We start from the raw sequence: 27,749 nt of genomic DNA, 5'->3' as shown, positions 1-27,749 counted from the left end.
TTTTAAAAATTCAAGAGAGGTTTTCTTTTAAAAATGGCTTTGTACTGCTTCAGTGTCTTTCACATACATGCTTACTTGAGAAATAATCTGATATTTCTACCTGCCTGTCCTGTAGAAACAGTCTAGCCAGAATCCAGATGCATTCTTTCAGGCTTGCTTGTGCTAATAGCCAGAACTGAATAATTGGATTTACTTGCAAGTCTGCTGGCAAAGCACAAGCCAGAACAGAATTAATCTTGCTCTTTCTTAGCTGTATGGACCACAGTGCTAAAAATTAGTAAGAAAATCTTATTTGTGTTAGTGAATGAAAAATATCTGTTTTCCTGAGCAAGATAACACACATTTTTAGCATTAACTGGTTGACTGCTTAGACTTAGCAGCCCCACATTCCATTTACAAGGACTTTTGAAGAATTACCAGCACACCTCCCTCACAGGCTAGGATTAAAAACCAAAATCAAAACAGGTCCCCACAAATAATCACCAGTGTGATTGGTCACAAACTCCTTTTCAGAGGCTATCTTCAAGCCTTGCAGAAACAGAGAAGATAGGCCAAACTGCCTTGCTGGGGAATCATGGATTCTCTCTGTACAAGCTATTTGAAAGCCTGCATGTTGCTTGTCTTCCATTTCTTAGTTCCCCCAGCTATACAGTAGGAACAGTAACACGTTCATGACAAGAATGGTTCTGTTCTAACAACTAAATGTTAGAACAGTTTCTTGGTGTATGTAAACCAAATTGTAAGTATGAACTGAAATACATAAATTTTTTTATTAATATATACAGCATGTACTGTATTATAATAGTAATTGTTGTTATATCTATTTCTAAAGATATACCAGTCAGTATACAAACATGTATACTTAGTGTAAAATACACTAAAGTATGTGTTCATAGGCAAGACAGAAGTCCTTCCAAATGGTAGCACATTATTTTGCTGGTTTTATATTAGCTAAGATTATCCACAATTTATTTTTTTAATGTGCAACTTCAGTGCAGTATAAAAATTAACAGTATATTATCAGATGTTCACTGCTCTAGAAACTGAGGCACATTTTGTGATTGAATTAAAAAACCCCAAACATGTATATATATATATGAAGAACAGCAAAAGAAAACTGTATAAAAGAAGAAATAGTCCAAAGATACAGCAGACATTTCTGTTCCTGAAGACTACATCTTCAGCAGCAGAAACATGACCAAATGCATCAATGAATAGTTCAATTGAATAAAAGAAATAAAATTCCTTTCTCAGCTTGGATTTGAGGTTTTTGTCAAACTGTCACTGTGAAAAGGTAAGTTCATCTGCCACCTGCAGTACTCTCTTACATCTTTCACTGTCCTTACCACTGTACTTCAGATGGCAGATTCCTGGTACCTGCTAATGTCGGGTTTTGGATTTTCTTTTTTTACCGTATCAGTATTATGTATCTATTCTGTTTTAAAAAACCCCCAGTCCTAGTCCATTTGGGGAAAAGCTATCACTTACTATAGCAATTAGTAGTATTAAACATGGATGATGCCATGCAAATACATACAAAATATTCAACTAATATTAATGGTTACTTAACCTATTGTTAGATAATATTTTGACAGAAGTGTTTTATGAGCTTTCTGCTATACTGCTACTTTACTCCCTGTTCCTTCTCACCCAAATTGGCTCCAGAAAGGTCTTACGTAGTTCTATAGTACTAACTATGTTAAATTCAACAGAAGTTTTTGAGTAGACAATGTATCTGAGCATATAACCAGAATATTAATCTTTTTTTCTTCTAGAAACAGCAGCAGAAAAGCTGACTTGCTGGTACACAGATGGTATCTAGTCTGCTTATCTACTCAATGTTATTAAGTCTAGAACCCAAGACAGATTGCCAGCTTTTATTAAGAAGACCCATTCTTATTACCACTTCATGAGACTCTGAGTTTCCAAAAGATAGGATGATAACTGAAATGAAAAGCTTTTCATATATTTTTAATCTCTCTACAAGTATTAGAATTTTTGTGTCATAAAGATGATTTTTAATCTCATATCCTGAGACTCATAAATGACATACACCTACCTGGGCATCTGTGTTAGTCCCATGAATACCATCATCAGTACCAAATGTCCTTTTGCAGTCTTCTAGCCACTGCAAAATAAATATAAACAAGATTAAAAATCTTCTGAAACAGCGCAAACTGAAGACTGTGCTAAAACTGCTTAAGACACTTTGTCTTGTACAATCTCGGGTAACATAAGAAATTGTGATATGAAATCAGTTGTTTACCAATGTTGTTTGCAGTATCCACTCTGATAAATCGCTTTGTAGCTTTTATTGTGTCCCTTGTGTTGTAATTTTCCTGTAGCCTTCATTACCCAAGACGGAGACAGTACACTTCAGCATAAATACTAACCCATGATTGAATTGATACTGTTACAGGAAAATGTGTGAGAGGGTGGAAGCAGAAACATCCCTCTCTTTACTTCCGGCACAAGGTTTACACCAACATGATTTATCAGCCTTTAAAATATACTACTAATCACATTAGAGAATAAGCCTGTTACATTTCTTGGGACTACTTTAGAAACAGAAGGAAATAGAGTTCTCCTGTGTAAGTAGATGTAAATGCAGGTTTACAGAATGAAACAAAAAAACCAAAATTCTCCAGCAGGAGTTTAGCATCACCTCCCATTCATACAAGCCAAGGAGATGAAGTATTCTTGCACTACACAATGCAAACCTGCAGGTCCCACTCAGGGCTGTATTTAACTCCAGTTCCTATAGCAGACAAGTTTATTAATTTCAGTGGGCAGTCTCTTTTTCTACCCTTAAACCAACCATGCAAATTTCTCAAAAAATAACCTCCATGGGTACTGGCATTCACACGAGTATCTGTGTTACTACAAAGCATTTACAGAATCAAATATGTTCTTTTTGGACAATACAACCTGATCATCCCATTGACACAGGGCCCAGCATATTTTTCTGTACAGTACAAACAACTGCAAGCATGGGTATTACTGAAATGGGAATGCATTGTGTTGAGAGAAAGTGCATAATATCTTCTGAAATGAAGAATAGGCTCTATACATCCAAGGAAGAATAATTTAGCCTACTGCATGTGTTTGGTATTTTGAATCTCAGAGGGAATCTTGGTGACCTTTTTCTAACCTCTGTCTGATGCAAGAAAAAGAAAAATGTGATTTCCCATCTGCTCAATTTAATAAAGGTTACTTAGTGAATTAACTAGGCCTGTGTGCTCATCAAGAGGAGAAATGGAATTCTCTGAACATTGCAGTGTCAGTTTCAATTAGTGACATGGATACCAACATCCACAGCAAATCTCATTTTTCTTTTTATCAGACAGCATCCATCAGGAATGATGGAATAGGTTTGCACTGGAACAAACAGATCAGCAATTGGGCAGCTAGTATTTATTTTCACACGCTGCCCTTTTAAGATCTTTTTGTAAATCTTAGAACCAGTGTGAATAAAGGGTGTGCCTAGAATGCTGTGTCTATAAGCTTGTATTTTCTATTACATTTATCTGATTCAGTGTCTTTGTCCCTAATACACAGATGAAGTCCAAGCAGTCTCCTTGCAAGAAAATAGAACAATAGCTCCAAAAAGGTGACAAAATTAATTTGCTAAGAATTTTTACAGAATATATGTTCAGCACGGTAGAAAGATCTAATTTTTTTTTTTTGGGAATAGTGTGATAGAATAACCTTCTTTATGTGTTTGCTCTTTATCAATTCCTGTTTTCTCCATCTATCTCCTACATAGGAGCATAACACAGGGAAATCTGGGGCTGGTCTTGGTCATAGCACAGGTTGGTTTGCCAGATTAAACCCTTAACAGACATGGTAAACTCCCTATACTATAGGTACCTTTCTGTCTTATCTTGGTGCATAGGCAAGAGTTTCAAGCAACTGCAGCCCAAGCCTTCACTTTTTCAATCTGATTCATGCGAATGCTTGTATACCACACAGCACTGAGAGTGACAAACATCATCTATTAGGATAAAGTTTAAACAACTGTTTTTCATTATAGAAATGAACATACAGATTTTTCTAGTGGTTAATTCTAGAGGACACCAGATTAACATGCAAATTACATTTATTTAAATATCTGTTAATTTTTATTGACTTTATTATACAACAGCCCAACCAGTTAATTTGATAATTTTTCTGTGTGTTTCTATGAAAAAAGCAAAGGTCTGCATTAAGCTGATTAAGCATTTTGCCTTAATACTTTCAGATTTAATAGGATACATAGCAGAACTGTATGCAACAACAGAAATTCAGATTTTACTTGAGGAAGTCTTGTTCAATCATTCCCTATACTCTGTTCAAGAGGACAGAGTAAGAAAAGAATAAAACATATCTAAGAAGTAGCTTAGAAGATTCTTAGTTTACATTTAATATACAATACACCATAGAAAAAGAGGGTAAACAGCTAAAGAAATACTTCTAAAAAAGTTTTAGAAAAGTAAATTATCTGAGATAGTCAGTCACTACTTCTAAATTAACATGCTCAATAACCACTTAACGCAGTAAATTGTCTAAACGACATGCTATCAAGAGTCAGAGATGACTGGTCAAAGCTAAATGTTTCTTGCTTATTAGTACTGCTTCTTTTTATTCATAAATGATTAAATAAAAATAAAACCCCGACAAAATGCTCTCAGTTGCTTCAGAACAATTCCTTTAACCCTGTGAACCTTTGTCCTGCTCCAGTCACTCACAAATCTGTGGCAGAAGACAGGCTGACCACAGAAACATGTTACTGGACTCCCTTATGACAGAAAAAACAACTCCTTCGCTATGATATAATGACAGAGGCCATCAAACTGATATTTTTATTTGTTTACCTAGTAAAATAAAATACAAAGAAGTTCTTAATATCCAGCATGGATTTATGTCAATATGAAACGTGGCAGTGCAAAATTAGCTAAAAAAACATTTCATGAATTCGTGGCCATCTGAAAGGGATGTAATTCTAGCTTGTTATATTTTCACAAATCAACAAAACAATACCATTGGTTACTGCTGTGATAAACTAGGTTAAATGGGGAGCTGATGTAAAATTCCTCCATGTTTGGATAGTCATTGTTCTAATTACACACACACACGAGTCCCTTTTTACCCTGTCATAAATCTTCCTGTATGACCAGCGGGCAAATCACCCTCTGTGCCTCAGTGCTGCTCTCTAAAAGGAGGAATGAAATACATTATGCTCTCATAGGAGTGCTGATAGCATTATGCATTGGAGATTGCCAGACATTAAATATTACATTGAGTAAAATAATCTTAAGTCATTAGATGAGCACTTTGTTTCTGATTAAGCCTACATGGCAGAATGCAGCTCGTTATATTAGACCAAATAAATTGTTATTACCACAGAGCAGGGCAAACAAGTGCAGCAACTCTTTAGCAGAAATGCTGGCCTGGATCCTACCAAGAGTTTATTTACATTAACAGTGCTGCGTGGCATACTTTAGCACTGGCTTAGAGGAAACCACACGTCTTTTGAGATCCTTTCCACAAAAAAGTGCATGTCTAGTCTATTCAACAGATGAGCTGTCAGCAATCTTTGCAAGGCAAAGGCCATAATTTCCTAATAAACTCAGCATGATTAAGAAACATGGAGCCACTTGTGCTGCAAAATACAGCCCTGCCAAGGCATCATGGCTTGAATTCTGGTTCTCTTTTGCATCACTCACACTTGTCTATACCGCCATTGTCATGGCTTCACAGGCTGCTGAGATCAGTAAAATTCAGCATGTTCAACCTTCCTAGAAATCATCATCTCTCTAGAACAAAAACCCCATATATTCTCTCTCTCCCTCTCTTTGCAAAACTGATTGTAGATCCATGTCTTCTTTTGGATCTTGAAATACAAATCTTACCTGTTTCAGTTTACTGAAGTTAGTATCTTACTTTCTGAACTTCACACACAGGTTCACAAAACCAAATATACAAACCCTTGCTACAGAAATTTTCAACTTCTAAACTGCATTTCTTCAGAAAAAGGATATAACCACTAACATATACCTTGGAAAGTAAACTGCATTATTCAACAACACATAAATATCAGCCTCAATGAGATCCAGCTGTAAGATGAGCCCTGAATTTGAGTCTGTGTGACACAGCTGTAGAACCCCCATTGCTGTTGGTGGAGATTCAGTCACCAAATAGAAGTCTAAAGAATTATTCAGTTAAACAAGCCAGTATCTGTATTAGGATAAATGCATTGCTTTCTTGATTCCTTTTATTGTATTGACCTGATTCTTGAATAAGGGTGTTAATGCACTTAATTCCCATATAGATAGTTATCTGTAAATGTCTTAATCTGAAGGTGAATCTCTAGTCTAATAAAATAAGCAGAACATAAATTTAAAAAATCCATTATTTATTGATCTTAATGTTAGAAATACTTGAGTATTTTTAAAAGAGGACTTTTAAATTAGGAATGTGCTTTTCCCACTGTTAGTGGATTTGTGCAGTGTTATATATTAAAAATCAGTTTCCAAAATACGTGCAACAAAAATGAATTACATGTAAAAAAAAACCCCCTCAGGTTCAGATAATATACATAGCATAGTAGTAAGAAAAGGAAACAGGATTTTATTTTAGAAGTGTTTTCCCACAGTTTACCTTTAGATACCTGTGATGAGAGATAAGGACCTGCAACATTTTCTTGATGAGCAGGTTCTAATATTTTTGTTTCGAAATACAAGAGACTCACCTGTTCTGCTGCCTCTCTTTTGACATTATAGGTATCCAAGTGTTCTTGGAGCTCTAGAACACTGAACTTCAATGTTTCTAGCAGGCCACAAGACAGTAGCTGGAAGATAAAAGCAATTAACTCTGTAATCATGTAATATCTGACTATAATCCGTACAGTCTGATATCTAAATTATATAATACAGAATCCCATGTTCACATTTGGAAAAACAAACAAATTAGAATTAGCTGGGCACATGTCACTTGTGACACCTTTGAGTAAGTGAATTAACACATGTAACTGTACCACTTAAATCAGTGAACAACAGTTTTGATTCCAAAATAAGAAGAGTAGTACCTAGTTAACATGTGAAAAAGAGATTTCAAAGCAATTTTTAGATCTTTCATAATGAAGAATAGTATTTGATACACACACCACTAGTGTAACTAGAACAGCCTGTAGAAGGAAGGAAAGGTACTGCTGCTGGATTGCTCCCGTAGCAACCTAAGGAGTATCCACTGAGGGTTACTTGCTCTTCTCAATATACAAACTATACCACCAGCAAAGGCTTCTGCAGTCTGTAAGAAACAGGACTTTGTCAAAGCAGGAACCATTGTCTATTTGAAGAATCTTCTACTATTAATGACTGCCTCTTTTACCTCTTTTCTGGTTTCACAATCTCTTTTTCCCTCAGGGACTGCTACCTCAGCTTTCTTCCACCATTTCTCCCTGCAGTTTTATTATCACTTAGGTTTTTTCATTAGTCCTTCTCCTGACACTTCCTGTAATAAAAATCTCTAACATGTTTCCTCCCTCACGCTGGTCTGTCCTTGCACACATTAAGAGCTCTGTACTTTATCAATGAGAATTAACCTGACAAGCAGGTTCATTTCACCTAAATTATTTGGAGAGGAAAGATTTATTTATATAGTATTTGTCAATGTAACAACACTAATACGTACACATATACACAAATAAGTATTTGTGTGCTATATTTATGATTCCTTTTTATATTTGTATTTATGTATATTTGCTTTTTTATTTTAAAATACACATGCTGTTCTAGTTAGGTACTAGTTCAACTTTTCTTATGGCTTCTTATCCCAAAGAAATTTATTTCTTTGGTAAATTTCTACTGCTTTTAAAGTGGCATAAGTAAAACCAAAAAACATTACAGGTGATTCCCTTGAAATGCACTATCTGTATCATGCTTTTTTAGTCCTCATATTCTTAAGTGAAAGCTTAAGAAGGAGTTGCTCCTTAGTACCAAGGGAAAAGAAGCAGGTCAGGAGAAGTGTCTCACACTGGGTGTCAAGGCCAAAGATCCATCTACCCCAGCCCTGCAGCTGACAATGTCTAATGGCAGTTGTTTAAAAAAGGGCAAACATGTGGTGATCCACCTGCTCCAGAGAGCTTTCTTAGCCTCTGTCAACACGTTGTTCTGCATATTCAAAGGACCTGTCCAGGGCTATTTCTTCCATGGATGTCGTTAGTGGCTTTTTGAAAACATGAACAGACACCATAAAAAGTGACAGCATTTCAGAGTTCGATTATGTATCACATGAAGGACCTTGGTTCTGTATGTTTTGTAAGTAACTGCTAGCTAAATTTGATCACCCTCAACATCAATTAAGACAAAAATAAAATAATTTCTATCACTTATCCATGATAAGACATCTGTGGACAGATTTATCTTCTAAAGGGCTAAAAATCCTAGCCCATATACTCATATTTTACATGGAAGCCATGGTACATATTTCATCATCCTCGTGATTGTTCTTTAATCTTTTCCAGTGCTACTACCTTTGCTCTGAGAGCAGGGGACCAAAACTGCCCCCAAAATTCAGGACGTAGGTATACTGGGAATACGTACATTAATTCAGGGATGTTTCCTGTTTTGCTGTTTCCTTTCTTAATAATTCTAGCACAGGGTTTTTTTTGACTGCTGCTGAACATTGAGCTGACTTCTTGCATTAATATTTATTGTAACCAGGATTTCAACTTGCATGACAACAAACAATTCAAAGTCTTCTCGCTGTATATCTGTAGCAACAATGTTCTTCTCATGCATCACTGAATATATACATAAAACAATGTAATATAAAAAGGAAAAGTTGCTGCTAGATAAGTAGTCTCCCTTTTTCTTACCTTCACAGAGAACATAGAATAAATATGAACAAGCAGGGAAGGTGAAGAGTAGCAAGGGAATTAAAGTGATATGTACTATCAGTGAGTTTCCTTACTGTTCACTGTTACAGCTGGAGTCTGTTTTTTGAGAAAATGCATTTCTCACTTGTGGTTTCCAGTGTTTATGATACATAGTGGCCACTTAAGATTTTAATTCCCTTCTGATTTCAAAGAGTTTCTTTTTTTTCCACATATTAAAACATCATTTTGTATGTTACATGAAATGTTTAAGCAGACAGATTCCAACGTGCAAGTTTGAGATTCTTACCGTTTCCGCATCCACAAAGACCGTGGGACATTCTGAACATAACATCATCACTTCCAGGGAACTTCTAAATTTTGTTCCAATGCGCTGTAGGCTTTCGCCAAGAAAGCTGACTGAATCATTTGTTATAGATACAAACTTTCTTTGAATGGTCTAGAAATCAAATCAGAAAAACATTTATCTTACAACGTGTTTTACTATTCTTTTGGCTTTTTAGGTAAGAATTTCAGAGCAAATTTCCGTCATGACAAAGTTCCATTGCATTATATTTTTTCATTAAATGACAAACTAGTATGTAATTTTCTCTGAATATTTATGTAAAATTAGCTCTGGAAAATGCAATAAATCAATAAAACCAGCCAGTATCTATAAAGACAATTACTCCTATCACATCTAGGCCTCTATCCTCAGTATAGGTGGATGACTATTTGTCTTTATGAAGTACAGATAGTTCAATTTATTTTCAAGTGTTTGTGTTGCAGAAAATTATAGACTTTTATGAGTCAGTATGTGACCTGCATAGCACAATCTGTGTCCAAAACTGCCACCGCAGGGTTTCTACCGTCTTCAAAAATCAGTCCTGAGTTTATCATGTTTGATTATGCAGACTGTCAGCTTAGCCTAACGTAACACTGCACTCTGCTATGGACTGTTTCATTAATCCTGGAAGTTACATGTAGAATAAAACTATATAAAGATTATACAGAGAGCTGCAAAGTTAAACACAGGAAGAAGGAGCCAGAAGGCAAAATGGAAAAGTCCAGTCAAACAAGGAGTCAAACAACGCCTCCTGAGTATCATTTGATCATTTTAACCCTCCTCTGTACCCAGTAACAACTCCTCAGGAGCATTTTTTGCCCTTGCTTGAACACTGGATTGCTACTGTGCAGAGTATCCAACTTTACAGCTGTTAAGACAAGTTTTATCTTTCTTCCTAGCTCCCTCTTTAATGAACACAAGAGAATATGAGCTCTCATTTTACCACTTTCAGGAAATGAATGAATAAGTAAAAACCAACTGCAGCTAAGCTTTGGTATAATACAGAAAAACCAAATTCCTGATGTCTAGATGAAGCAAAAAGACAAAAATCTACAATCTGTAACAGGAATTTCATGGCACTGTGGCAAAATACTTAGTTCAATATAAAATGGAAAACGGGTATAGATGTGCAAACAAGTAATTCCATGGGAAAGGTAAGAGTATGAATTCTTCACATCTAAGTTACTGCCCATACACATGGGACAAAATTAATACTAGATATAGAAGAAAGGGCTGGAGTCATAAGGTCTTGTCCTGAATATTCTCTTAGCTCATTTGGCACATTGCCTGTACATAAAATGGATTAATTATACTTCTTCTACCCCATAGGACTTTGCAAAGAAGCATTACTTTTAAAATATAAAAAACTCATCCCCTACATAGAGGGAGGAGAGAGCCAGAAAAATTAAGCCATAGGCATTTTGTGTTGGGTAACAAATCTGTGAGGTAAATATACTTAAAGAGAGGCATTTGAAACATCCAGCTCCAGTGGATCTCATGGTGTTTCAATTACTTTTCTGCAGAAAGAAACCCTTTTCTCACAAGACAGGTGCAAGATAAATTCATTAATGTTTGTCATGCTGCGATCCCATAATAATGACTCCCACAAAAAAGCAGGAGAAAGACATTAATTCTGTAATCATCACAGAACCTGGGTGATGTTCAGAAAATAAAAGAAGGGACACAACCTGAACTAAGAGCTTGCAAGAAACACTGAACTGGTTTTTTTTGAGCTTTTCTCAATTTTTGTTTGTTTTCTGAGCAGGTTCACTCCTAGGCAATGAATACAGCAGATACCCTATGGAAAAACAGTGTATGACAATGTTACACTTCTTTAGCAATGTGTTTTTCTGGTCTGCTTTTGATTTGCTTTCTAAAGCTTCTTGCTACCATGATCTTGTGGCTTTTGGAGTTTCAAGGGGAAGAATAGCTTTAGAAGTAGGAGGAAGGGATTTCAGATGAGCAATCATACACTGAGAATTCACTGACCTGAAACAATCTTGAGAAGACATGAAATGTATAGACAGCACAAGATCCATCTGTATCTGACAGCATTTGATTGACGTGGCAGCGCCAGGCTTGCTCTTCATCATCGTATGCCACTGGCTGGAAAGCTGCCAATATGGCAGAAAGAAATGGTGAAGGAGGAGGGGAAGTTTGCACTTCTGAGAAACCATCCTGTTCTTCTTCATCTTGGCTGCAAATAGTAAATAACAGAAATTACCTCCTCAGCAAACCTTTTGGGAAAAAACACCTTCATTTTTGTAAGAAGGAAAAAATAAGAATTTTGGATTCAGAATAGCCTTTTGTAAAATAAATAATGGATCAACTAAGGTAACTATGAGCCAAGAGGAGAGTAAACTATCAAAAGCTTTTGCTACTGCAATATATTAAAATTGCTTATACTCTCCAAAATTTACTAACACACGTCAGTTCTACATACAACAACAGACAAAGAGTTATCTGGAGGCTATATATGGGTACATACAGCACTATATATATATGTACACCACTAAGAAACAGGCATTTTTTTCTTGCCCCCAATAACTGAATTAACATCCAGTTCTTCAAATTTTTATTGATCTGGACAGATGGTCCCCCAATATCTGTAAGAAGTTTTAGCCTTCCTTAAGGGAAGCACAAGAGCTCATTTAGCAATGTAATACTGCTTTATAACTGTCTTAAATAACATAAGCAAATGGAGATAGATCGAAACACTTTCATTTTTATGGGCAATCAGTTTAACAGGCCTTTGTTCACAGAGCATTCTGCTATCATATTTTCCATTAGGCACCAAACATCCAATAAAAATATCAAACTATAAATTTATCAATGCTACTTACTTCATATCATTAACATAATGATTAACTTAAAATTTTCTGTATTACAAAGGATGATACATTTTGAAACTTCTTGTATACCTGTATGTAGGCAGCACAAATATGTGTAGGAGGGTCCCAAGTACACAGATAGTTTATTAAAATAATTTTTTAAAACACATAGTTTTTCTCTACGACAACTGCCTCATCCACAGCAGCACTAAGTACATCTTAAACAAGAACAAACATGTCTTAAACAAGAAGTGTGGGTGCTAGTTTTAGATACATTTGTATTTTGCACCAAGCTCAAAAGCTAAGACAAAACCCTTTTGATTATCATCTGTAAGCAAAGCTTCAAAAAAGATTTTCAGATATTTCCTAACTAGTGTACCAACCCTATAATCAATCACCTCTGTCACTTGTTAGACTAGAGCTATGAGGTTTTTCATTTGCTTGCTTAGCGTAAATAAAATAAAACCTTGAGAGATTTTTCAGTTGCAAATGAGGAAATAAACTGCTCTTAACTGGTACCAGCCTTGAATTCTCACAAGGCATAGTGCAGTAGGTCACTTATGGGATCACAAGAGTCAGTTTCTCTGTCTCTCCCAATAAAACCATCTCAAATCACTTCTTTTATATCTCCTGTTGTGTTCTTTTCTGAAAAAGCCTCCTTAAGAGATCTCTCTGAAAGAACAGATGTCAAGTCTGTGTTCCTATATATACCAAGTCTCTGTATTATTCAATTTAAACTTCTGAACAAATTTTAACTATGAACAAGCCTATGAACAATTTGGATTTTTTTTGTTTGTTGTGCTTAGTTTTATTTGTTTGTTTGGGGTTTCTTGTTCCTTTTCTTTCCTTCTTAGACTGTTACCTCCAGGGGACTTAAGAGTTTCACTTTAAATATGACTCAACCAGCTAGGACTAACTTTAACTTTTCCTCTCAGTAGTTATTTTTGCTCTCCGTATTAAAATGAAAAAAATGTCATTTACTTTAAAATGTCTTAAAAACATGTAAGAGACTTATTAACCTTAATAATGAAAATAAACCTTGGGCAAATTCAAAGACAAACTGACCTGACTTCTACAGGAGTTTTGAATAATAAAACAAACAAACAAACAAAAAACCAAACACAAAAACCCCCAACTTTTTTCCCTGCTTTTTTCATGTCTTTGGGTGCTGCTATAATTCAGAGCAGTTCAAGAGCTTTTCTCTGTTATACTATTTGCAGCTGTTTTTTCACATTTCTGTCCTACTGATGTTGAAGAAAAGTGCTAGATTTCTTTTATTCAAGAATTCTCGTATTTTCCTGCACAACTGTTTTCCTTGTACCACAAACAATTGCTGAAAAAAGTATTGAGTTTAGTTGCTATAACAGGCAAAAATGATCAGCCATTACTTCAGATATGCAAACCATCATTTTATATTCTTGTATTATGGGATTAATGGAAATCTCCACACTATGGGAAAGCCTGTTTGATTAATGCACTGATAAAATGTAATTTCTGTTACTTATAACCAGTATTAATCTTACCTAGACAAACCAGAGAAGTCAGCTTCTTCTTCTTCACATCTCTCATCTAGCTCTTTCAAAGCCAGAGTGACATCCTCTTCACAGACAGATTCAGAATAGCTTCCAGGAGCTGCTGCCTCTACCAGTTCTGGGGTCTCTTCCAACTCCAGAGATTCGTGACAGACCAGACAGTCTTGCTGCTCATGAAGTAGGTATGACCCAGTGTCTTCACTAGCAGTGCTAACCTGTTCATCCCTTACTGCTGAAATGCCTTCCTGTGAATCACACATCCTTTTATTAGTATTACTGTCAGGGCCTATGTATTCTTATCAGGTTTTATAATGGTAAAATAACAGTTACAAAAGATTATTTACAAATATTTACTTTAACTATTCAGCTCTTTGGCTCATTCACACAGTTCTACTTGGGCAAAGACAGGCAGCCTATTTGTAATGTTTATAACTTCTGGTAAACATTAATATCCTAGCATGTGACTTATTTAGAGCAAATACAATTTCTCAAAAACGTTTAATTAAACCTGTTACAGAATACTGACAGAAAAATATGCAAATAGCCTCAAACTCAGTGAGATCAAACAAACTCAAGACTTCCACATTTTACTTTTCTAGGTAAGGATCAAAATGACTGCCTCATGCTTGCCTTTGGGGTCTACAGCAAGTACCAGAACATTTCTTGTCCTTTCCACCCCCTATTTTAACAGCATAACTACTTACCAACAGTGTAATAGATAACCAGTGGAAAAGGGATATTCCACAATTTTTATTATTTTGCCATTACTGCTAATACGGGCATCTTTAAGGGTTTTATCCTGAATCACTAAATGTAGGCTTTCGTTAACTAGCAATTACAGAGGGAGGATAATTAAACTGAGGTAGGTAGTATTAGAATGACCCTTTCTCCCTTCCTCCATTAGCATTATTATATTCATTAACATCACTATATTGAACAGACGAATTAAGATTCACTTAATTCATGATGAATTAACTTGAAACCTTTTTATTGGATTTCCTTGTGGAGTAAAAATAACATTTGCCATTTCCTAAAGGCACAAATTATCACATATTTTCATTCTTAGTATCCTAGCCTTCCTCTACTGGCATATTCAAAACTGGTCAAGGAACCTTTGGACATCCTCTAACCATACACATCATTTCATGGCTTTCATCAGTTGAGATAGATCCTCTGACAGATTAAATAACTGTACACATATTAGAAAAGACAATTCAGCTTTAAACAGAACCATGTAATTTTCTTTCACAGTGATCTTTACCAAATCTCACTTTGACCATGGTACTCCTCAGTGTGACACTGCTGCCATTTGACACAGCTAGTGACTTCACTTCTAATGCCTCTTTTGTTAAAGTAATGTCTGGAAATTTTTTTCATAGAAGAGTCGTTTTGTCCTACAAGCAGCTGAGGCACATGGGAATGCAGGACATTTTTACCTCAACAAAATAATTTGGATGGAACCAATGGTCCATTTCTGTTACAGATGTTAACATAGGATACAGAGTTGCACTGATCATGACTGGTAAATGTACATATGAGAGATATGCTTTTTGAAAATATGCTTATTATTAGTTAATAAATTTACTGCCCAATTTAAGTCTTCATAGTGCCACGACTCCTGATTTAATTTTCTGTGTATCATTGGACATGACTACCAGTATGAATATTCCTTAAGTATCTTAAAAAGGTGACTTATATAGTTACATAGTTACCAATGCCACAGAACCTTGGGAAAATTACTTCTAGTAAACCACTCCCTCAAAAATCTACAGTGAGAGTGAGTAAAATAGAGAATCATTTTAGTCAGAAACTTTCACATACATAAGCTTGTAAAATTTATTGAACAAAATTATTCTTCTCAGATAGACTGTAAATTCTTAACTGGAATGTGAAATGTCTTTTTGCATTTTCTAGGAATCAGCCAAATACATTTAAGTAAACTATTAATTTAAATATAGCATCCTGTGGGACAAACAAGGAACTCAACTACTCAACTCATCTAACCAGCATGCTCTTGCTTATGAATAATGGCTATAACTTTTCCCATATTGTCTTAGATAAATTTTGATAAATATTTATATTAAAAACATTTTGATAACTGACAGTTGGCATACAAAGAAATGCTTTTGCTGGAAGAGTTTTATATATAAAGTACAGGAGCACAGAAAAAAACAACTGCCCTATGCTACAAGTTGTACAGTATAAGTATTCAGAACAAAATCAGTTTTCCTGGCTTCAGAAATATTTCAAAATGAGTCAATAGTGTGCACATTTTCAAGCTCATTCTGGTAAGAGGCATAAAGCCAGCTAACTTTTTTAGCAACAAAATCCAACTAGATAGCTAAGTATTGTATTGTAATAACTTCGAGTGTTTGAACTGTGCTTGAAGAAACCTGTATATTTGTTCAAATCCCATATTCTAACAAGCACAAAATAAACCTGGAAAACATCACATCTAGTGAATGCATTTGTATGCACTTGTAGTATTTTTTTTAAATACAGAAATTTGTTCTGAATGCTGCCTAGTCATGGAATTATTTTACAGCCCAATTTAAATGTTTTCAATATTTTTTCATGACAGTGGTGCTTTTTTGTAAATATTCTCACCTGGATTATAGCAGCATAGTGATTTTATAAAGGGAGCTGCAGAATAACAATGAATTCTAAGGGCAGTCTCAGAAAGAACTATGAAAATGTAAAAATTAGTTACAGCTGAGGATTTACCACAAGTAAACCATGGAGAAGACCAAAGTTTTATTGTGGTGAATTTCATTCTGTAAAATTCCAGCTTCTATATCATTTCTTGCTTCTGAAATCTTAACATAAAACATCTATCCTGTGTGGAAAAAGTTCATCCAGTTTGTGTTCTTCCTCAAACAAAATTCTATTGGATCAAAATGCGTGTTGTAGATGAGCATATGAAGTAACAACAATTTGTTTGACAACCTAAGCACTGGTATTCTGCAACAGCTGAGACAATTTATCAACAGCAGTGCAATGAAACACTTTTTTTAAAAAGCACATAGATAGGCATAATGGTAAAATATGAAAAAATGTGAGGAAAAGCACTTTATGAACATCACAATATTGCATCTTTAAAAGGTGTGGATTTTATCACAGGAAATCAGCCACTCTCCCTTTATTGTATTCTTTTGTTCTTACAGTTTTCTTCATTAAATATTAGCTACATCTGTGGTCTGCCTGTTAGTAGAGTGTTTTTTCTAGGAGGAAACAGGTGAACTAGAGCCTTTAGAAACTTAAACTAGCCCAGTCACTTGAACTAGTCAGCAGACTGTTTAAACCAGGCTGGCTGAAGACTCATTCTTAAGTGTAGAGTGCACTCACTGGTTAGTCAAATACACGTAGGGATGGCTTAATTTTCTGGAATAATCAATAAAACTGCGTTTATATATAGTTAAGATGGGATTAGCTAACATTATCAAAAAACAAAAAAAAAGATTGCCAGTAGCATAAATAATTTTAACTCAAGGGATAAAAAGTCCACCTAAACCAAGCCACTTCAAAAAAAATTGTAGCAGATGAGAGTTTGTTTTAAATTAGGGGTGTCTTTTAAAATTTCAGATTATTCAGAAGTTTTAAAACACAATAAACTGAAGTACTCACAGATTTGCAGGCGGCCATTAGCTTGAAATCTGTCTCAGTCCACATGGGCCTTTCCAAAAAAGTATACCACTAGCAAGCATCTGTAGTCCTTTCTAAAGGATTATTTAATGGGACCAACTGCCAACACAGCTGGCCTGAGGTTTTATTCCCATATAGCACCAATCACAACCCAAAGAAAGCAAAAAACAAAAAGGGGGAGGGCAGGGGGAGTGAAATAAAAAAGTATTTGAAAGAAAATGTCGCTCAAGAAGGATTTCAACCATATCAAGGTAAAAGCATTTTGAATTAGCCTGTTTCATTCTGCACCATGAAATTATCACAATCAGCCCTTCAAGAATATTTTTAACCTGTGGTAAATTCCCTCAGTCCATCCAAGTAGCCTCCACGATGAGGGAGCATTTTCTAAGAACATGCCAACAGGTTAGAAATATTAAAGCAAATCAACTAATCAGTGTAACAGATGAAAATTCAGTTGAAAAGAAAGCCAAAGTTGCTACTAAAACTAGAAGGAGCCCAAATCAGCCATGCACCAGCCCACATTTCTCCCCACCTCAGGCAGCTGGTTGCTAGAGTTATCTAGAGAAGAAGCCTCCAAACTTGGGGTCTCAGTTCTGATTTGAAGCACCTCTTCTGTTCCCACACTGCTAGTGGAATCTTGAGACTGAAGTGATAAACCAGCATGATCTGACACTGTTTCATCTATGGCAGAATCACTGATTAACTAAGACAGAAAAGAAAGAAACAAAATTCTTCACAGGAAACACAAACTGCAGGTAAAAAATACATTAGTTTTGAACCAGGCTGTTTCAGTATTGTTAGCTATTTGAACTTATTTACATATTATGAATTTCACAGCTTTACACTAGAACTATTACAAGCATCACATGCATTTCTGAAACATTTCACTTTGAAAAGAAGGGTTTCCTGTAAGGAAAATTATTTTCCTTTCTTGTTTTAAAACTTTTTTTGCTAGACTGAAACAATTGAAAAGTAGAGCTCTTTGTTGGGAGCAACATTAATACAAGCTTTGCCTAAAGTCTGAAAAGCAACATACTCATCAAGCTGCTCCCTATGAAGTCAACTTTTTCTTAATTTCATTTATGTAATGCAGAGAGACTTCTGAGTGGCCAGCATTCTTGATTTTCCTAAGTGATATGTACACAGACTTCAAAATCCATAATTAAATTAGCAATTTCTGTGCTTAAACACGTGACCATGTGACCCCCATGTGATCACTTAATATTCTTGATCTTATTTAGCATTTGGGGGGGGGGGGGGGCTTGATCTAGAAATCCACAAAGAAACACACTTTATATAAAACACATGAAATTTTGTGCTTACATTTAAACAAATATAGTAAAGACAATAAAAAAATTAATATTGTACTAAGATTATAAATCTGTTGTGTACCACCAATGTGGTAAAGCAATTTTTTTCCTTCATTGAGGATGTTATGAAAAAGAAGCTTAGCCACACTAATTTAGTTCTTTACTATGTCACTTAGGCTGAAAGTGTGAGCCACACTTATCCATTAAATGCGCTAGGGAAAGCTTAAGTTCTCAGATTTCTTTCACAGAAAAATAACTTACCATCTGTGAACGAGACAGTATCTGACTTGCAGTCAGTGCTGCTTCTTCTTCTGAAGACTCATCAGTATCCTCCTGGTTGGTCAAGTTCAAGCTGGGTGTGCTACCAGAGTACTGACACTCCTGAAGGGATGGTGTGTCTCCTTTGTCAATACTGTCAAGAGAGCGCCTGCGAACGCCCCAGTTGAAGTTGTCCATGCTTTCACCCTGTAACAAAAAAATTTGCACACATATGGTATGTACAAATTTCAACGTAATTAAATTAATACACAAATGCGACAGAGAAAACACGAGTACTGAACGCGTCATGAACAGAGTTTCAATCAGCCCTTTAGTTTTATTAAAAATTCAAGTACCTTGTTAAATGCTTGTAAATAAAATAAATGGCAAATGAAGTAGAAGTCTTTTGAATATCTTCTTGGAAAGTAACTCAATATGTAATCTAGAACTATATCAGTATTGATTTTATAATCTGACTAGAAAGTACAAACACATCACAGACAACAACAGATGAACAAGCCAGGGCACCAGGCTGCAACTTACCTGCAGCTCCTGGTTAGCAAAAAGGAAAACACATATAATTAGAAAGAACGAGGACAAACACTTAAAGATACTCTAGAACCAGGGAAAAATATTTTATTACATAGGATTTGCCAACACTAAAAGACTGATTCAAGCTCTGAAAAAAAGCTTTAGTCAAAAAGCTAGTATTTAAAAGAATGTCTTTCTAATGAGATAAAAAAAACCCAAACTGAGGACAAAACACTAAAATCAGCATGCTCATGATACATCTTCTCTAGCATAACACATAAAGCAACTGTTTCAACAAACATTGATGAAATTCTTTAACTAACACACATGAATCTATACTGACCACATCCAACTGACAAAACACTATCAACAATAATTATATACAGGGTGTAGAAAAGATGATGTTGTCATTGTTTTACGAGGTACTTCGGGTCAGTTTTATGAAGTGCACCCTGAATACCAATAGCTGGATCCATTCTTTTTGTGCATTTTCAAGCTGAGCTATTTGGGTTTCAAATATCCATCATACTAAGTGACACCAGATCTTAAAAACACTGTTATTTTAATTCACAAGTACAATAATGATTGATTTTCTCAAGCACTTCATCAGCCTTCAACAATTCAGCTAAGTAATATCAAAAACCTGGTGAAGTTCACTTCACCACATCTACAGTTACTAAAACACCACATCTAGCCCCAAACATGGCTCCAAAACTGCCTTAAGAGAGTATTTCTTGTTGTGGCTTAAGAAATCACCATGATGCATTAAATATGCAACACAAACTAAATATTTTTTAATCTCTCTTAGTGATTTCTTTCGCTTAAAAGAAGATGAAAAGTTATGGCAAAGCAAAAGAATTTCAAGCACAACAAAGTACCACTACTGTGGGCTGAAACACTTAAATTTAATCTGAATATTACTCAGAATTTAATGTAAAAGCCCCACTTCATACTGTTGACATTTAATTATTAGCAATAAAGAACATTCTATATTTCTGGTGAAAAAATAAGCCAGAGCTTTCATACATATATATATATATATGTAACATCCTGAATTCTTACTACCTGTGCTCTTAATTTTTTTTCTCTAGTACAGAACTACATGTTGCATCCAGGCAAGCAATAAAAAAGAAACTGCATTTTCTTATTTATTATCTACTATTAAAGTAACACAGACAATGAAGTTAAAGGTTAACTTTGTCTGGCAAAGTTTTCAACTTTTGTCATCCTATCTGCAAAGTCCTGTCTAGTGTTAACGTTTTAATACTACTAAGCCTGAATTCTGAACTGCTTGATTACTTGCATTCAATACAGGAAATGGTGTCTCTATAGTGTGTGGTTACATCTATGCAATAGACCATAATGAGCCTGTACTTCTCCTAGAAGGTGCAAATACTGGCTGAAGTGAAGCAATACACAGGTAGCAGGAGGAAGGGAGATAAAACTAAAGAATTATGGGGAAACCCTGTAAAAAGGTCTAGATAAATCAAGAGGAGAACAATCAGTGTTTAGATAGGCAGATATTCTTAGCAGCTTGTGGACTCATGACCAGCAAGGATCTCCATTGCTAATTCCATGTTTTGTATAGACTGTAACAAAACCACTGCAAGAAACTACAAAAACATTTGACTTTTTCCTCCCCAGTCCTTTTACAGTCATACTTTTAAGCTTCAGCAAATTTTGAAGCCTTTTATTTATCCAAAACAAGTAAAAGTTGTTAACAGAATCTTTACTATTTCTCAATACTTAATTTTGTTTACCTCCTCTCTCTTTTTGACAGAAAGAGAAATGGAGGAACTGTAAGAACTGCAATAGACCAGATATAATGTAAAAGCCAATGCAAGCAATTATAGAGAGCAAGTATTTAATGAGATAGTGTATCATATGGTGTGTTACTTTGAAAGCGTTTCATGAAGTTTTCAAAATCCAGAAACATATCAGAAACAATGATTATGCCATTTTCTTAACACACTGTTCCATAATTAAGTTTTCTCCTGCATGGTACCCAGGTGTTCATGCTGACATTGGCTTACATTGTCATATCACTTCACTTTCAGATAAAGTCACTTAAATCCCCCCCAAAAAATCTCAACTCTTCCCTCCAAAACCAGCTAACAATTTGCAACTTAACCCTGCAAAGTTTTTGGCCCAGGTTTCTTAATCTAAGCTCCATCACATCATAAATTCTTTTGAATTGGATTAGTTAGCAGAGCTGCCAATTCCTTAGGATTGCACCAACACAACCTTATTTTTAAAATGTTCTCAAATGGAAATACACAGAAGAAACCCCAAGGTCTCACCTCTGCATCTTCCAATTCAACATCTAAAAAGTCAAAGTCTTTAAAAACTCCAAACTGTTGTTCACTGGTATTGTCTTCTACAGCCACTTCCTCCTCTTGAATCACTTCTTCTGTTGCTGAAATTAGACTAGTTTGTTGATCTCCAACTTCCAAGTCTTCATTAGAAGAAAACACAACCTGCAAATATAGGTAAAAATAGAAGTAAAAACCTCCAATTTCTGTAACTCCAAAAGTCAGCTATCCAGCTTCCTGCCATTTAATGGAATTAGTGGCATTCAATGTGAATACCCCTATACTGATAATACTTTGCTTCAAGACTAGTTGGATTTTAAACTACACCTTTAAATTAGTGGTATCATTCTCTCCTTAATGTAACTAAGAGTTACAAAGGTATAAGTTGAGAGAAAAATATATCATCCAAACTTCATTTTCATAACCACAACATCAGTCAAATTTAAGAATCAAAAAATCCATCATAATAACCATCCACATGACACAGACCATATTGTTTTCACCTACGAATTTTTGTGGAAGGACTGTACACCTTTAAAAGGGATCCAGTACTGGCCTACTGTGATGATAACCTTCACAAATGACAATATTCTGTTTATTTCTGTGCAATGCTTTTAAATCTCTTCAATTTCAGCTTTCAGGCATCTCCTTTTATTTATTTTAACTTCCTCCACTAGATTAAAAGGATCCTTCTCCCACCAATATTTTTCCCTAGCTAAGAACTTCTACGCAACAACAACAAAAAAAATGTTCTAGATGATAACCAAGGTAGGCTACTCACTTTATTTTAAAAGCTGTCAAAATCATCACCACCATCAAGCGTAGTATGCCAGCAGGGTTCTTTACACAGAAGTAAAACCATCAACCTATTTTTACTCAACAGTTACGACTTTCGTTCCTATAAATAACCATGTTAGTTTCAAGGTATATGATCCACTGGTTATTTTCAATGGATTCTAGGATATTTTCAATACAGCATCAACACCCTTGCAGTCCTCAGCTACGGCTACCCCTTCTCTCAAAAGCATCTATTATGGACTAGATAGAGATTTAGTCAGAACAGGGGAGACCTAGTTCAATTCTCTTTTCTAGCTGAGACAACCATGCCCACTGGAGTCCTTGAGGAATAACAGTAATCCACTACTTCTGATTCTTCTTTTTAATGCTTCGACTGGATTTGTGAACTGCTGAACCAAAACTAGCTCGTCCAAATCCACTGCTCATAACTCCACCAACACCTAAAAATGCAATGGCATTCTGCTAGTTGAGTTCAGAAACCAAAACAAACCACCATCACCACTTACCGAAGGATTCTTGGGAAGACCAGAATCTGGACCACACAGAGAAAGCACATTCACTAGCTTCTCCCTCGTCCTTCTCTGAAAAATGTACCAAAGAAAATCACATAGCATGGCAGCTGCTGAAGGTCCAGGTAAAAATATAAATTTTTAACTAGTCATATTGCATATTGACATCCTCTAAAAAGAATCTTAAATTTTTTTACTTTTCACCAGAATCAGCTTTTAGTTATATTACAGCTTTAGCTATATTAATTTACTGTTTCGCTAAGACATAATACAGACTTCAAATTACACTTCAATACATTTTTTTTTCTACATTCAGAAACACTGTCTCTAATACATGTATAAAGTGTTTGAGGCACAATGTACCTGAGATGGCTGTGGTCTCTTCCAGCTGACAGGAACCAGTGCATTTGAATTGGAGCCTGATGAAGTTGAAGAAGTACTCCGGGTCACAGCAATGACTTTTGGCTTCCCATTTCTACCAGCTGCACTGTGTTGATCACCGTATTTATTCCCAATAATTGGTGTCTAGCAAAGACAACAAACACTTTCTTAAAATTCAAATCTATAATAGTAAAGACTACATATTTGACTTCAGAATTCATCATATGAAATGTAGGAGGGCTTGTCTGTAAGCATTCTGTAAAGCCCATGTCTAATCCACTGAGCCTTGGTACACTGGGAAATACAAAGCTGAGTACTTGTACCCTATGCAGCAAGCTGCCATTCTACCCACTTGTGTGGTTTTGAATTAGGCACATTTTATGCTGACAGTCCAATTATATTTTTAAACACATTTTAAAACCAACTGTTTTAAAAGCTGCAAAGCTTCTCTGGAGAATCATTCCCTGACATGAATAAACTGTTTTCACAGACCAGCAACTTCACAAACACACACACGCTTCTGAAAAAACAATGATCAAATGCAACCCTTTTGACAGCAAATGCTAATCCAATGAACTCCATGGGAATTCATCTTGCCTCTCCATTATCCACATGCCCTGAAACTTCAGTAGTGAATGTACTTACCAATTTAAGTAATGTTCCTAAGGCATCTATATCTCCAATCATTTTAGCTTCAACCAGGAGCTCTTACTTCTGATCACTTCTAAGGTTTCTACAATTTTCACATCTCTACATTACACAGCAGTCACTTGCCTATGCTCCCCTTTCCAGATGTAGAATGAGTATCATTGGTGGTATGGGTGGTATTTTTAACTACAGGAGGTTTTTCTCCAGTTGTATCCCTCTTACCTTGAATTTCCTGTATTTTGTATCCTATCCCCTCCTCTAAATTTCCTCCCCCTTCCAAAGTCATGCTAAAACTGCAGTACAGGGTTTTAATCCTCTCAGCCCTTGAATACACAACCTTTCATTTGTTGAAAGCCTGGTATGTTCAGCTGCAAGCAGCAGCCAGCTGTATTGTCCGCTCTCCAACACAGCTGAGATACCCTTGAGAATAATCTTACTGACTCTTAGTAATTAACTCTCCAGACATTCAAAAGGGGGAAAAGGAAAATACACAACATAAAAGAATTCGAAATTTATCTTCCAGTATGACTCTTATTTACGAGTACGTAAAACTTCAATCTCTGCCATTCTTAACAATTCTACTTATTTACAAACATATAAATGTAGAAAATAACATCTGAGTTTGCAACAGCAAGTCATTAGTGCATTGTCATTTAAATATAATAATTACCTCTGATATATCAAAATGAAAATCTAAGGTCTTCCCAGGTAGCTCCTTGGAGACATTATTAAAAATTTTCGTGAAAGAGATTTCAGGAGAACCTATGTCACCTCCATAAGACTTTGGAATATCATTAGGCACAACAAGGCTTGCTGACCGAGACACCACCAGTTTCAAAATATTAAGGGCTTCCTTCCAATATGGACTCTAAAGAGAACATACAAAAATCACACAACAATCCCTTCAACCAAGACAGCAATTTTTATGCATTTTGCAAGAATCCCCAACCCAAAACCTCTGATCTTTTACACATGGCTGAAGGGGCTAGCACAGGTAGGAAGCTTTGGACCTTGAAGTGCCAGGAAAGCAGTGGCAAGATACCAGGCCATGCCATGGTGGGTGGCCAGGTCCATCCACGCAGGCTCAAGGGCTCCAGGTCACTGGGCCAGCCACACCAGACTCTGGTCTATGTCCCTCCTTCCCAGTAGTTACACTGTTTTTTACCATTGTCTGAAGCATCTGCCCTTTGTGACCCAGAAGACTGAAACTGAGAGTATTTAACTATCGCTTAACTACAGTAACTGATAGTATTCAAACTAACTATTCCACCTCTTGGCATCTTTAATTGTTTTACAGTTATGGGCAGAGTAAATGGAATTTGAAACAAGCAAAACTATTTTGTGCTTAAAAAGCATGAGGAAATACAAAAGATTTTAACAAAGAAGTGAAAACATCTACAAAGTTTTTAGTATCAAACCAATGGAGTGCTTAAAAAAAGCTATGGAAAAAGTGTGAGAATATAAGAGGCAGAGCCTGAGTTAAGTGCACATTCCTTAAAAAGATGATTAAGGCAACGTAAATAATTCAGTCGTTTCAATTACACACACTATGGAGAGAATCAGAAGAAGAGACATAAAATAAAAGCAGCTTTATGCAAAGATTTACTCCTAGAAATGCAAGGATTCTGCCTGAAACTTAAATCTTCCAATTTTTGAAATCAGCATGATGTCTGCCTTTTTTTTTTTTTAAATTAGGAGGCTATGTTTGTTAAAATACTTTTTTTATTGCATTAAAAAAATAAACACCCCTTTCAATGCTCTAAGTAGTATATGCTTTATGCTTCTTTGTAGATAACGGGAGTCTTCAATAATCTCCTGAATTTCTGTGCATCATAAACATAAAAAAAGGAGTCTCAAACTGGAACTATCCTGTAGCAACTTAAATTTATTTACAGCTGTTGTGATTGCAGAGGACTGAAAAAACCCAAAGCTTAGTAGAAGCACACTTAAACAAGACATGATAATTTATGATCTTTTCTTTTGTCATTTACAGTAACATATTTTATTTTATCAAAAATATGTTAAGACTTTTCTGGAATATTTTTCGCTAGTACCATCTTTTAATAGTTTACATCTAATTAAGATTACATTCCATGGTAGTAAGGGCTTCCATACAAAGCTCAGAGAGAGGTTAGAGGTGAAGCAAGACGCCGCCAGGCCATAAAAACTGTAGCTAATGCTAATCATTCCATTTTGCCTAATGCACTCTGACAGGAGCACAATATCTAAAGTATATATCCATCAATAACAAAACAGCCAGGGAACATGACTTTTCCTGGTAATTATGATTAAACCATTTGACTGAAATACATTCAGCAATAATGGAATTCAGAAGAAAAAAATGAAGAGAATGTTGTGCACTGAAATGGTTTTATGCTCCAGGCATTTCCATAAAATCTTTCAGCAAGATGCTAGACTTTCTTCTGTGAAATAGATTTTCAGTGAATTTGTGTTTCAAATACAAAGGCTTAAATTACCGTGGGCAAAACACTACGGTTCATCTTTTGGGGACCTTCTTTAATAAAAAATGTACTCAATTTTGTTAAGGTGCACTTTAAAGTTCCTCATGGATATATTACTGAGAGTGATATAAATCCACATTTAACCATAAAATTTTCTTTTTAAAACATATACACAAAAATAATACATTTGTGCAGCTTAGCAATAAACATTTCCTTGTATTTTAATAGCTGAAGGATTATCTTCTTTAACTACATATGACGAGTTGCTTACATCTGTAAAAAGATGCACATTCACCCAGATTACTTGTTCCACCAGAGGCAAATCACATTGGACAAATACACAAGCATCTAGTGAATTAAGTACATAGGAAAAAAACCCAAACCCTATGGAATCTGACTTCAAACAACAATTTTTATATCTGAAATAAATTCCCCCCAAAATTCAAGTGTAATTTTGGTACCATTTTGACAATAAGCAGACAGGCTTTTACAGTTTTTCAGAGTACCTACCTGAACATATTTACCAATAACTTTTATGATTTCCAAATTAAACTGCTTCACTGGTGCTGTGGATAGGTCAATATGACTCAGAAGGCTGTAAATGATCTGCAGCAAGGACTGTTGCATACTGGATAAGCCTTTCTCTAACAGCTAAAAAAAGGTTTTTAAAATACAAAATTTAATTAGGGCCTTAAATTGTAGCAAAAAGTAAAAGCAAACATTTAAATACAGCTAACTTGCACACATATTTATTGTCCCCATCACAAAATTTAAATGTACCACTTACTGTTTTTCAAACTTTTGTTTTAGCACAAAAAAAACCAGTAATGCAACAGCACAATGGCTTTTGTCCTGATTCATTTTTGCCCTTGAATTTTGACATGTTTTTAGCACAGACCTAAAGCATCTAATAGCAAAACACTTTTTGTTACATAAAAGCATTCATACTAATACAGAATCTTAAAACTGTATAAAAAACAATTACAGCTACACCTTAAACAAGGTTGGTAAATGCAGTTTTACCAACAAAGTAGGTACATATAAAGTCATTCGTAAGAATGAACAAATTAAAAAAAAATCTCCATCAGTTTTAAGTGATACACTTCAAGGACAAGCTCTACAAGCTTTTCACACAAGGTTCTCAACAGCTTTCCTATATGAACGGCTGACAGAATGATATATGGATTTCTATAATTTAAATTATCTTTTTATATATTGCGTACTACTTACAACTGAACGTTGCAATTATTTTTAAAGTTGTCATAAAGACATATGTACCTGACTAAAGAAAGTCTCTTAAAGTTTGCACTGAGTGTATTTTGCTGAAGCCAAGAC

The 27,749-nt window shown here is 35.3% G+C and overlaps 1 protein-coding gene across 16 annotated transcripts in view; it reads right to left on the bottom strand.

Annotated features, from left to right (window-relative positions):
* The window catches only part of FRYL (FRY like transcription coactivator), a 171,322-nt gene that overhangs the window by 6,391 nt on the left and 137,182 nt on the right, over positions 1 to 27,749 (bottom strand). For 12 of the 16 annotated variants that reach the window (XM_042053672.1, XM_042053673.1, XM_042053670.1 and 9 more), the window contains 13 exons: positions 26,925 to 27,065; positions 24,623 to 24,820; positions 23,287 to 23,448; positions 22,921 to 22,995; positions 21,605 to 21,781; positions 19,317 to 19,325; positions 18,777 to 18,980; positions 17,738 to 17,908; positions 13,555 to 13,808; positions 11,190 to 11,397; positions 9,165 to 9,314; positions 6,731 to 6,829; positions 2,060 to 2,128 (listed from right to left, as the gene is read on the bottom strand). In XM_042053672.1, the coding sequence (XP_041909606.1) occupies positions 2,060 to 2,128; positions 6,731 to 6,829; positions 9,165 to 9,314; positions 11,190 to 11,397; positions 13,555 to 13,808; positions 17,738 to 17,908; positions 18,777 to 18,980; positions 19,317 to 19,325; positions 21,605 to 21,781; positions 22,921 to 22,995; positions 23,287 to 23,448; positions 24,623 to 24,820; positions 26,925 to 27,065 (1,917 nt within the window). The remainder of the gene's footprint in view (positions 1 to 2,059; positions 2,129 to 6,730; positions 6,830 to 9,164; positions 9,315 to 11,189; positions 11,398 to 13,554; positions 13,809 to 17,737; positions 17,909 to 18,776; positions 18,981 to 19,316; positions 19,326 to 21,604; positions 21,782 to 22,920; positions 22,996 to 23,286; positions 23,449 to 24,622; positions 24,821 to 26,924; positions 27,066 to 27,749) is intronic. The other 4 variants (XM_042053663.1, XM_042053667.1, XM_042053668.1 and 1 more) reach the window with 1 other exon arrangement.

This window comes from Corvus kubaryi, unplaced genomic scaffold (genome assembly GCF_017639235.1).
Source record: "Corvus kubaryi isolate FWS band 111438036 unplaced genomic scaffold, C.kubaryi_AGA036_p1.0 split1-131, whole genome shotgun sequence".
Lineage (NCBI taxonomy): Eukaryota > Metazoa > Chordata > Aves > Passeriformes > Corvidae > Corvus > Corvus kubaryi.
This window is presented reverse-complemented; position numbering and strand designations above follow the sequence as displayed.